The following is an 11,773-nucleotide window of genomic DNA, read 5'->3' as shown; positions in this document are numbered from 1 at the left end:
GAACAGGATTTTATGTTTCTGTATGTGTATATATATTGTGTGTATATATGTATGTATATATATTGTATATATATACACGCACACACACCCCCCCCATGGACCACCAAGAAAACAAATAGGTCTGCCTTAGAGAGAATGAAACCAAGTGTCTCCTTGGAGGCGAGGATTTTGAAGCTCCCTCTCACATACTTTGGGCATATGGCCAGGAGGGACCGGTCCTTGGAGAAGTACGTCATGCTTGGAAGAGTGGAGGGACAGTGAAGATGAGGAAGACTCTGGATATGATGGGTTGATACAGTAACTAGAGCAATGGAGTCAATGAGACTGGCTCAGATCAGGGCAGGCTTCAGAGCTGTTGTACATAGGGTCACTATGAGTAGCAGGCAATTTGAAGGCACATAACAACAACATAGTTTGTTGGTTTTGTGTGCCTTTGAGCCAGAACCAACTCATAGCTAACCTTCCAGTGAGTTTTCAGAAGCAGTTAATCACATGGAAGGACATTTTCCATCCTTCTCCCACAGAGCAGCTGGTAGATTTGTGCATGCCTTTGTGTTGGCAGTCCAGCTCCTTATCACTATGCCACCAGAGCTCCGTGTGTGCAGGTAAAACTGTAGAACCTATTTCCACAGAATTTTATCTGTATATATAAAGGACTTAACTAGATAATACTAAACTGCTTATGTTTTGTTAAAGTTCCTCTTTCTTACCTTTATTTCCAGAAAGCAAAGATAAGCATGAAAACCTGAAGAATGAAAACTAGGCATGTGGCCACACCCACAAAATTCAGCTGAAGGAAGTGACATCGTTCTGATATTGTTTCATCTTGACCTCTTGTATAATCCTGTGTCCTCTAGACAGTTTACTGATTGTTGAAATTTACTATATATTCATATTATAAGATGCAGTAAACCAGTGGAGAATTTTGACACCTTTCCTTTTTGTAAAAGTAAACGGTATACCAATAGAATGAAAAACCCCTGTATAGAAAGCAGTATCTGCATTCATTCTGAATATGCTAAACATTAAACTAAGGTTTTCTTTTGTGAGAATATGCCTTGTCATAGCAACACACCTTTCTACTGACAACCAGTATTTCACATCACTGCATTTAGATGTACTGGTCAAATGTTGTTTCTGATGAATTCTTTGTATCTGTTTCATGTCTACCATAAATTTTCCATTTTGAAATTCAAGTACCATTTCTATAGTGTAACCAATGCATTCCCAACTCTTCGGTTGTTCCCCATAACCCAGTATTCCTGAAATAGGATTATTATGGTTTTTTTATTCAAGTCAGATAACAGACAGAGAGGTGGGAAAGCTTAGTAGGAGATAAATTATTTCCTAATAAGTTATCTAATATAGGAAATAATCATATTTTTAAGTTTAATGAAAGTTCAGAATAGGCCCTATGTGGCGTAAAAAGCTAAAATGCAGGAGAAATAAAGAAGAGGAGAGATGTGCCTATTTACAGTAATGTTCACTGTTACCTTTCACAGAAAATAGGTATCCTGATATTATGAAGGAATTTAAATAAATTATGCTCGTAAAACTTACAAGCATCAGTAATGACTGGCAAACAAAGTCCTGGGGTGAATGGACAAGTACATAGAACACATTGCTTAAGTATAGCTGCTTGAATATTTTGATAAGTTTGTGATTCATGGGAGGACGGCAAGTGATAAAAACCGTGAAATGAAGATGTCATGATGTATTACCTGAAGGAACTGAGGAAAGGATTTTACTTTGAAATGGGGGGAGGGGATCTCACATCTTTCTTAGTGTTCTTTAAAAGTCAACTCATTTTAGTCTCAAAGATGCATTGTGGTGGGTTTTGTCTTGCATTACTAGATTTTTTTAATTGCCTCTTAATATTTATTGGGTGTCTTGGTTAAGAATAGAGGTAGAAATTATTATTTCATAGTCTTCCTCTCCTGTTCAGTACCTTCATTGTGTATATTACCACACTTTGATGAAGTAATAAGGCGTTTAACAAAGATCGCTATGTGCAATACTGTATTTAGTGTTTCTATTTCCATTTTTCTAGAATGTTAATTTGTATGAAAATAAAATAAATAATAAAATATTTGTATGACTGCTATATGCATAATTTTAAGACTACTTATAAAATGCAGCTCTTAACATTGAAGGAAAAAGAGCTGAGTAAGTTGGAATAACCGCAATTAAGGGTTTGGTTGGTTTTGATGTTGTGGTGGTTTGTTTTCAGCTTTTATTTCAAGTTTAAAAATTTTTAAACATTGTTGTTCTATGCCGTAAAGTTGCCTATGACTCATAGCGACCCTATATACAACATCCCTAAACTCTGCTCTGTCCTGTGCCAATCGCACCATCTCCGACACCCCCACCTCGATTACCACAGTCACTGAATTAACCCATCTCATAGAGGGTCTTCCCCTTTTGTGCTGTCCCTCTACCCTCCCAAACATGACATCCTTCTCCAAGAACTGGTCGCTCCTTGCAACATGTCCAAAGTATGTCAGACGAAGCTTCAGAATCTTTGCCTCCAAAGAGCAGCCTAGTTTAACCCTCTCCAAGATGAATGTTTGTTTTCTTAGCAGTCCATGGTATTCAATACTCTTCTCCAGCACCACAATTCTAAGGCACAAATTCTCCTTCTGTCCCCCCAGTCATTGTCCAACTCTCTGACGCATAACAAGTAATTGCAAAGACCGTAGCCTGTATCAGACGTACCTTAGTCTCCAGAGTGACACCATTGCTCTTCAGTACTTTGGGGAGGTCCCTAACAGCAGACTTTCCCATCACAAAACATCTTTTTTTTTTTTTTACAAAACTTCTTTTAATTTCGAGCCATTGTTGTTGTTTGGTGCCGTCGAGTCGTAGACGACTCATAGCAACTCTATGAATGATAGGCCTGAGCACTGTGTACATAGAGTTTCTGGAGGCAAGCCATTTCAGAAGTGGATGCCGCTCCTGCTTCCAGGCTTGTTTTAGTTGGGAAGCTCCACCAAACACTGTCCACCATGGGTAACCATTACCATGTTTGGCACATCAGTGTCACAGTGTTCTGCATCACAGTAACCACGAGTTACCTCTGTACAGCAATGCACAGAAGAGTGCTATACCACCTAGAAGAATGTTTGACTGGAAAACAATTTTAATCTGGCCTGAGGAGTGGTGGTTCTAGCCATTAGGCATTTAATAAAGGCATATTTTGAAAGATAAATAATCATTATGCTACTTTGAAATAGAATTTATAAAAGACTGACATTTTCCACACACAGTTTTAAGAAATAAGCATTATCTTTTTATGAATACCAGTGTATTAATATAGGAGCAGTCAGAGAATACCAGAAGAATGTCCATATGTGCTTTATTGTTATGCAAAGGCATTTGACTATATGCATTACTTTAATATATACTTTGTTTTATGTTATTGTTAGGTGCCATTGAGTCGAGTATGGCTCATAACAACCCTATGGACAACAGACTTGATCTCTGTCCTATCCTGTGCCATCCTCTTCATATCTAATACACTGGAGCCCATTCCTGCAGTCACCATTTGTCAGTCCATCTCATTGAGGATATTGTGCGAATAACTGTACATTTAAAAAGGTATTAAGCTAGATATTTTCCAAGAATTTAGTATCAAGTTGAGGAGACAAGATTGTAAAGCAGTTGTTGCAGTATTTTAATGTATAATCCAGATAGTACAAAAGGACAGATCTATTGAGGTGAGTATGGAGTTAGGCAAGTGTAAAGGGAGAAGAGAAACCCACATGGAAATAAAATGCTCAGAGACTCATGGAGGGCAACATATTATTGGGAGTTACAATTAGTTCAGGTTAGAAGGAAACAAAGAATGAAGAAGGATAAAAATTGTTCTGGAGACATAAGAGGGGATCTTGTGGTATGAAATTTAGAGTTCTTATACTTTGAGATCAAGGAGTAATCTGTGTCCTCAACATCCTCTAAGCCCTTGTTATTCATATTGTGAAGTAATGGACCAGCGGGATGAAATACCTCCTTCCGTCTGCTCTAAATGCAGAATCTGCAAAGATTCTCCAATATTTGGTGGTGAAGCTTTTCCAAGAGAGTAAGTAGATGAGGGAAACAACAACAAAAAAACTATTGAACTATGAAATAGTCTACCATGGTCAAGAAATAGTTCTACATAGAGAATTCATCATTCATTTGTATTCTGTACTGTGGTATTTTATATGTTGTGATGCTGGAAGCTGTATTTCCATATTGGGAGCCATGGTTGGGATTAAAGGTAAAGATCATAGAGCTGGTTGGGTGTGTTGTGTTTTTGTTTGTTGGGGTTTTTTTTTGCTGGTTTATTTACAAAGTTCTAATACATTGTTTTACACACTTGACCTTTCCCATTTCCTTCACCACACCCCTCCACCCATGAAATTGTGTGACCTATGACTAATGCCCATTGCCCGCCCATCCTCACCCCTCTCTCTCCCCTCCCTTTGATCCTCATACTCATTTGCAATAATATCCTTATACAGTATTTGTCCTTATGGGACTGAGTTCACTTGGCATAATGCTCTCCAATCCCTCCCAAGTTAGTGATTTAAAAAGTCATTGCTCCTGCGTGCTGAATAGTATTCCATCATGTGAATATACCATAATTTCTCAATCCATTCGACACCAGTTCTGGAAGGGGACAACAGTCTTCCTGGTTTGCCATTCAGATACTTTGGGGAAAACACTGCTGTCGGCCCTCGGCCTTGCAGGCCTCCTGCCAAGAAAGAAGCACACATATACAGGTCCCTCACAAAACATTGCCATACTCTAAGTCACTATATCGTTACAATGATTGAACATCTACTAAGAAAAGACTCACTTAATGTCAAGAATGGCCCTGTCTGATTCAGTCATGGTGAAAAAACAAACTAGCCCTTCTCCTAAAAAAGCAAACCCAATGAATACCCCCATAGAGAGAACCAGAAGAAGTACATTGACGTGGAGTTACAGAAGAAGTTGGAAACTATGGAAGAAACTATTAAGAGAGTAAATACCCCAGAGACAACAATCCAGAAAAAATATATTGATAAGGAGCAACTTCAATAGCTATGGGGGGGGGGGGAATGAAAAAGATGAAAGAAAAAATTAATAGTATAGATAAGAGGTACAAGAACTTGAAAAAATCATCACAAGTTAGAGAGTGCACAGCCAACCAAGTATTGGAAATATAAAAAATAAGCATGAAAATACAATCCAGAATATTAAGACCAAATTGGTAGAAGTGTCCAACATGCTGGTAGGACAAAAAAGGTACAACTGAAGAGAGGAACAGAGAATCAGTGAGGTGGAATACAAGAGTCTCCCTGAAACATACTAGAAGAAAAATCAGAGATGAGATGAAAATGAAGAATCATGTGGGATGAAATGAAAAGAAGCAACATATGTATAATTCAAATTCCAGAACATGAGAGTGACAGAAATCTCAGAAAATTGTGGTAGAAGTTGTTGTTATGTGCCGTTGAGTCGCTTGCAACTCATAGCGACCTGATGTATAACAGCCCTAAACTCTACTTTGTCCTGTGCAAATCACACTGTCTCTCATTCTCATCCCGATTACCCCAGTCACTGAATAAATCCACCTCATAGAGTACTAAAAGAAAACTTCCCAGCTATTTTAAAGAATGAGGAAATCCACACCCAAGAAGCACAGCAAACACCAAATAGATTAGACCCAAAAAGAAAAACATCAAGACATATTATAGTCAAATTCTCCAAATTAAAAGATAAGGATAAAATACTAAAAGCAACATGAGAAAAACAGTCACCTACAAAGGGGAAACAATTAGATTAAGTTCTCATTTCTTAGCAGAAACCATGTGAGCTATAAGACAATGAGATGGCATATACAGAAAGTTGAAAGAAAAGAATGCCAGCCAAAGACCCTATATCCTGCAAAGCTCTCCATTAAATATGGTGAAGAAATTAGGTCCTTTGCAGAAAAGAAGGAACATATGGAATTTGTGAAAACAAGATCAAAACTATAAGAAATTTTAAGTGAAGTACTTCACATGGAGACACCAAGGGAAAGTGGATGAAGCATAGTAACTAGAAACAACAGAAAAAGAAGCACAACAAAATGGCAGTGGTAAAACCTGACCTGATCATAATCACACTTAATGTGAATGGACTAAACTCACCAATTCAGAGAAAATGAGTACCAGAACAGAATGGATGCAAACAAACAAAAAAACCCATCAATATGTTTCCTAGAAGAGCTACAACTAAAAAAGAGAAAGACATTAAAAATAAAGGCTGGAAAAATATCTACCAAACAAATGGCATCCACAAAAAAGCAGGGGTGAAAATAATAATCTTTAACAAAATAGACTTCAGGATGAAAAAAAATCACCATAAAAGATAAGTAAAGGGACTATATAATGATTAAAGGCACAGATTAGGATGATATAACATTGGTCAATACCTATGCATCAAATGATGCTGTTGTGCCCTGGAGTCACCTGTGACCCATTGTAACCCTATGTACAGCAGCTCTGAACCCTGCCCTGTCCTGCTCACTAATTCCAACACACCAACTCCATTGCCCCAGTTACTGTATCAATCCATCTCATGTGGGGTCTTATTCTCCTCCGCTGTCCCTCCACCCTTCCAAGCATTATGTCCCTCTCCAAGGACTGGTCTCTCCTGGCCACATGCCCAAAGTATGTGAGACAGAGTTTCAAAATTCTAGCCTCCAAGGAGAAACTTGGTCTCAACCTCTCCCAAGACAGACCTATTTGTTTTCTTGTCAGTCCAAGACTCTTCTCCAGCACCACAATGTGAAGGCATCAATTCTTCTTCTGTCATCCTTAGTCATTGTCTAGCTATCTGAAGCACAACAAGTAATTACAAAGACCATAACTGATGAAACCCATAGCGTCCCTTTTCAGCAGGAAGTAGCTAAGAGAATACGCCATCCCCTTTTCCTTATGAATCAGGGTGAAGTCTCTCTCAGGGAGGAGTGATAGGGAATGGCAAAGGACACACTGACAAAGGAGATTAATCAGAACTGACTTTGACAAGCACTGTGGCAATTGGACAATTAAAACAGACATTCAGATGGCGGGGGAAGAAGAACAAACTGGGGAGGAGGGTAAAGAGAATGGTGCAGCAATGAAGGAATGAAAACCCAAAATCCCTGTAAATGTTCAGTAAAACTAATAAAATTTAATAACAATTTAAAAAAAAGACCATAACTGAGATTAGGCGCACTTTAGTCTCTGAACTGACATCTCACTATTTTGCTGAATAGGTGAGTTGACTGAGAACATTGTTCATAAGCTGATCATCTGATTTTGGAGTTTTCCTCTAAAAGGCACAAAACTTCATTATTGATGAGTTTAGTCCACAAAACTGTCACAAAACTTCTAGTTAATAATGAATGCAAGATAAAAGTTTTCATTTTTGCTGTGTGTTCCTTTTAGCTCATTTTTATTTTTTCCCTTACGATACTTCCTTTATACCACTTGTTCTTTTCACTCATACTTCCTCTACACCACTTATTATTTCACTTTATTATTTAATAGGCAATTAAATCATTTGAATTGGTGAGTAAGTTTAATTAAGTTAAATAGGGTTACAATTGGTTCACAGCTGTCATGTGCCTTTAAGTCAGAACCAACTCATAGTCTTCATATTTTTTAAGCAAATTATTGTTAAGTTCATAATTAGCCTGTAAAGTTCCAGGGTAGATGAAGAAATACAGTCTACTCTCACACTGCCTTCCAGCACATGGGAATATACAATACAGATTGTATATTCTTTGGCTTCTAAAAAAAAAAAGTAAAAATCAAACTCAAACATACTATCATAAAAACAAAAAGATAAGGTGTAAATGGCAAAGTAAATATGTGGATAATTCTTAAAGTTTCAAAAATTGAATTTCCAGCCTTTATTAAATACTCAATAACTTTATATTAAGTGTCTCCTCTTGATAAATTAGCAGTTGTATTCTTTTAAAAATCCACGATGTTAGATGCAGAATGTACCAGTAGCAAAAAATGTGCAGATGAAGGGGGCAGTTTGGAAGATGCCTAGTTTGTTAAACAATAGCTAGTTAATAGTACATGAAAATAAAATCTTGCTCAAAATTATTAAAAAACATCTTGAACAGTATATCGTCAGGAAACTACCAGAAATTTAAGCTATATTTAGAAAGAGTTATGACATGAAGGATATTATTGCTGCTGTCAGATGGATCATGGGATGAAAATATTAGAGTACGAAAAGACCAATTACTTATGTTATTGATTATGTAAAGGTGTTTTGCTGTGTGTATAACAACCACTTAAGGAACATAATAAGAGGAATGGGAATATCATAATACTTAATTGTGCTCCTGAAAAACCTACACATGTACAATGAAGCTGTTTGAACAGAACAAGGGAATGCTGAATGGTAAAAAAAAATAATAATAATGGAAAACTGCGTCAGGGTTGTATCCTTTCTACATGCTTATTCTGTCTTAATGCTGAGCAAATTACTGGAGAAGCTGGACTATATGAAGAAGAATGTGGCATCAAGATTTGAGAAACACCAAAAACCAACCTTATGCAGATGATACAACCTCCCTTGATAAATTGATGAAAACTTAAAGCACTTATTGCAAAAGATCAAGGACTACAGCCTGCATTATAGGCACATTTCAACATCAGGAAAACAAAATTCTTCACCACTGGAGCAATAGGAAACATCATGAAAGATGGTATAAAGATTGAAGTTGTCAACAATTTTTTTTTGGTCCACAATCAATATCCTTGGTAACAAAAGACAAGAATCAAAGGCCATTTGGGGAAAACTGCTGTCAAGGACCTCTCCTAAGTTCTAAAGAGCAAAGATGTCATTTTAAAGACAAGGTGGGCCTTATCCAAGTCTTGGTACTTTCAATTGTTTCCTATGCATCAGAAAGTTGAATAATAAATAAAGAAGACTTTCAGTGATGCCTTTGAATTGAGGTTTTGACAAAGAGTTATAGCTCAACATCAAGAAAACAAAACTCCCCACCCCAGGGCCAGCAGTCAACATCATGATAGAAGGAGTAAGGATTAAAGCTGTCAATTATTTCCACTTGCTTGGATCAACAATCAATATTCTTGGTACCAGCAGTCAGGAGTTAAGAAAATGTATTGTAGCCTGTGTTTTACTGCCTGCTTCCTCCTTGGTCATTCATTAACTTTGGGAAACAAAATGTTGTCTGGCCTGACCACATACTACCCTTAAACTCAGGCAAACGGGGACGTCCTGGGCTCCTCAATAGAGGTGAGAAGCCACTTCTAGAAGGGAACAGTGGTCTTCCTCCATGCTCACTCAGGTACTTTGGGAAACAAACTGCTGTCAAAGAGAGCACAAATATATAGGTGCTTCTCAAAACATTGCAGTGGATCCACATGGACATTTGAGAGGCGCCAGAGGTGCAAGCATCAGCGGGTGCAGCAAGTGTCAGTGGGGTACAGCGAACCTCTACGGGAGCAGCGAGCCTCTATGGGGAGCAGCAAGTTACAGTGTGGAGCAGCAAGTGATAGCATGGAGCTGTGAGCCTCTGCAGGACCCACCCACCAGGAGCAAGCAGGACAGCAGGAAATTGAATGAGGTCTCCCCCGCACTCACCTCCCGTGTGAATCTCTGTGTGTGTCTCCCTCCCTCACCCAAGTGTGTGTCTGTGCATGCACCCACCCTATGAGCATTTGCTTGTGTGCCTGCCCAACCTTCCTCTGGAGCAGTGACATCAGATCAAGAAACAACTATCATCTCAGGCACAAAACATTCTACCACAGCAATGTCCCTGAAGAAGCAGACTGCCATACTCCCCACAAAAGCCCAAGCAAAATAACACTCTCCAAAAGAGACACAGTAGCAATGGATTTCCTGAAGCCAAAAAGTCTGATGGAACTTTCTGACGCAGAATTCAAATGAAAAATCATGGAGTATTTTCAATGAGTGAAAAACAAACTTTTAGAATTACAGGACACTGCAAGCAAAAATCAGGAGGAGCTTAAAAAAATCCAAAATAATGCAGATAAAACTAACATTGCTTTTGCTTTCTTCATGGATGGTATCTTTGATATCAACGCACAACTCATCCGATCTTCAATCTGAATGACAATGTCTTTGATCACTGGTGTTCAATGCCTCAAATCTATTCCCAAGATGATCTTGAATCTTTTCCTTCTGAATTTCAAGAAGGAAATTTCAATAAGATCTTGAAATTCAGATGGAAAAGATTAAAAAACGTATTTCATTTTCTTTGGCATCAGATTAAACTTGCATATATGCAATTGATGGTCTGACCCACAGACCACATCTGGTCTAGTTTTGACTGACAATATTGTTTTGCCAATGATTTTTTTCCATAGATGTAGTAAATCAGATTCCTATGCAGCCCATCGGGTGAAATCCATGTGGAAAGTCTTCATTTGTGTTTTTTAAAAAGGTGTTTAGAATTCATAAATCATTGAAAATAACAAAATTCTATTATTCTATTTTCAGCCTCATTTATATTACCAAGCCCATTTTCCCAACTACTATTCCTTCTCCATTATTTCCAACTTTTGCATTCCAATCACTAGTTATCATTAACACATCTTGATAGCTTGTTGGTCCATTTCAGACTGCAAGATTTGGCAAAAATTTTAAATTTCTTTCTTTTTGGCTCTAGATGTAGGAGCATGTATTTGTATAATATTCTTGTGAATGGGCCTTTCTTGTATGCATATGGATGCCACAACGTTGTATTTCAGGATAGAACTTGAAATTGATTATTTTATTATTAATGCAACACCATTCTTCTTCTGTTTTTCATTCCCAGCATAGTATGTCGTTGTTGTTATGTGCTATTGAGTTGCCTGCGACTCATAGCGATCCTATGTACAATGGCCCTAAACCCGTTTCTATCCTGTGCTAATCTCACTGTCTCCAAAACATTACCCCCATTACACCAGTCACTGAATCAATCAATCTCATCAAGGGTCTTCCTCTCTTGCAGTGTCCCTCCAACCTCCCAAGCACAACACCCTTCTCCAAGGACTGGTCCCTCCTTGCAATGTGTCCAAAGTATGTCAGAATCCTTGCCTCCAAGGAGCAGCCTAGTTTCACTCTCTCCAGGATGAACGTGTTTGTTCTCTTAGCAGTCCATGGTATATTCAGTACTATTCTCCAACACTGTAGACTAAAGATGTCGAGTCTCCTATCAGTCCTAATGATTGTAATCACTTGCTATGCATCAGAGAGCTGGACAAAAGACCATGGCCTTTATCAGGCACACCTTAGTCTCCAGATTGACATTGTTGTTCTTCCATACTTTCGAGAGGCCTCTGACAGCCTGAACTTCTTCCTTCATCAACACAGGCTCTTGCTCATATGTTGTTTCATAAAATTCTTCTGTGTCCATCAATTCCTTTTGGTAAAATGATTCTGTATACTCTTTTTTAATACTTCCTTGATCTTTTAATATTCTACCCAAAGCATCCTTAAGTATTGCAACTCAAGACTTGTATTTGTTCTTCAATTCCTTCAGCTTAAGAGATGCTGAGCAAGTTCATCCCCTTCAATTTTCTGACTATAGCTATTTGCACATTTCATTATAATAATTTCATTTGTCTTCCCTCACTGCCCTTCGAAATTTCATTCAGGTCCTTAATATCTTGATTTCTTCCCTTTGCTTTGGATTCCAGGCACTCTAGCACAATATTTCGAGTCTCTTCTGACATCCATTTTGGTCTTTTCTTCCTGCTCTGTCTTTGTAATGACCTTTTCTTTC

The 11,773-nt window shown here is 38.0% G+C and overlaps 1 protein-coding gene across 1 annotated transcript in view; it reads left to right on the top strand.

Moving 5' to 3' along the window:
* The window catches only part of FMN2 (formin 2), a 417,308-nt gene extending 416,559 nt beyond the window's left edge, over positions 1-749 (top strand). The window contains exon 19 of the mRNA XM_006901560.1: positions 723-749. Within this exon, the coding sequence (XP_006901622.1) occupies positions 723-749 (27 nt within the window). The remainder of the gene's footprint in view (positions 1-722) is intronic.
* The last annotated feature ends 11,024 nt before the right edge of the window (positions 750-11,773 follow it).

Source organism: Elephantulus edwardii, unplaced genomic scaffold (assembly GCF_000299155.1).
Source record: "Elephantulus edwardii isolate Elephantulus edwardi_28Jun2011 unplaced genomic scaffold, EleEdw1.0 scaffold00331, whole genome shotgun sequence".
NCBI lineage: Eukaryota > Metazoa > Chordata > Mammalia > Macroscelidea > Macroscelididae > Elephantulus > Elephantulus edwardii.
This window is presented reverse-complemented; position numbering and strand designations above follow the sequence as displayed.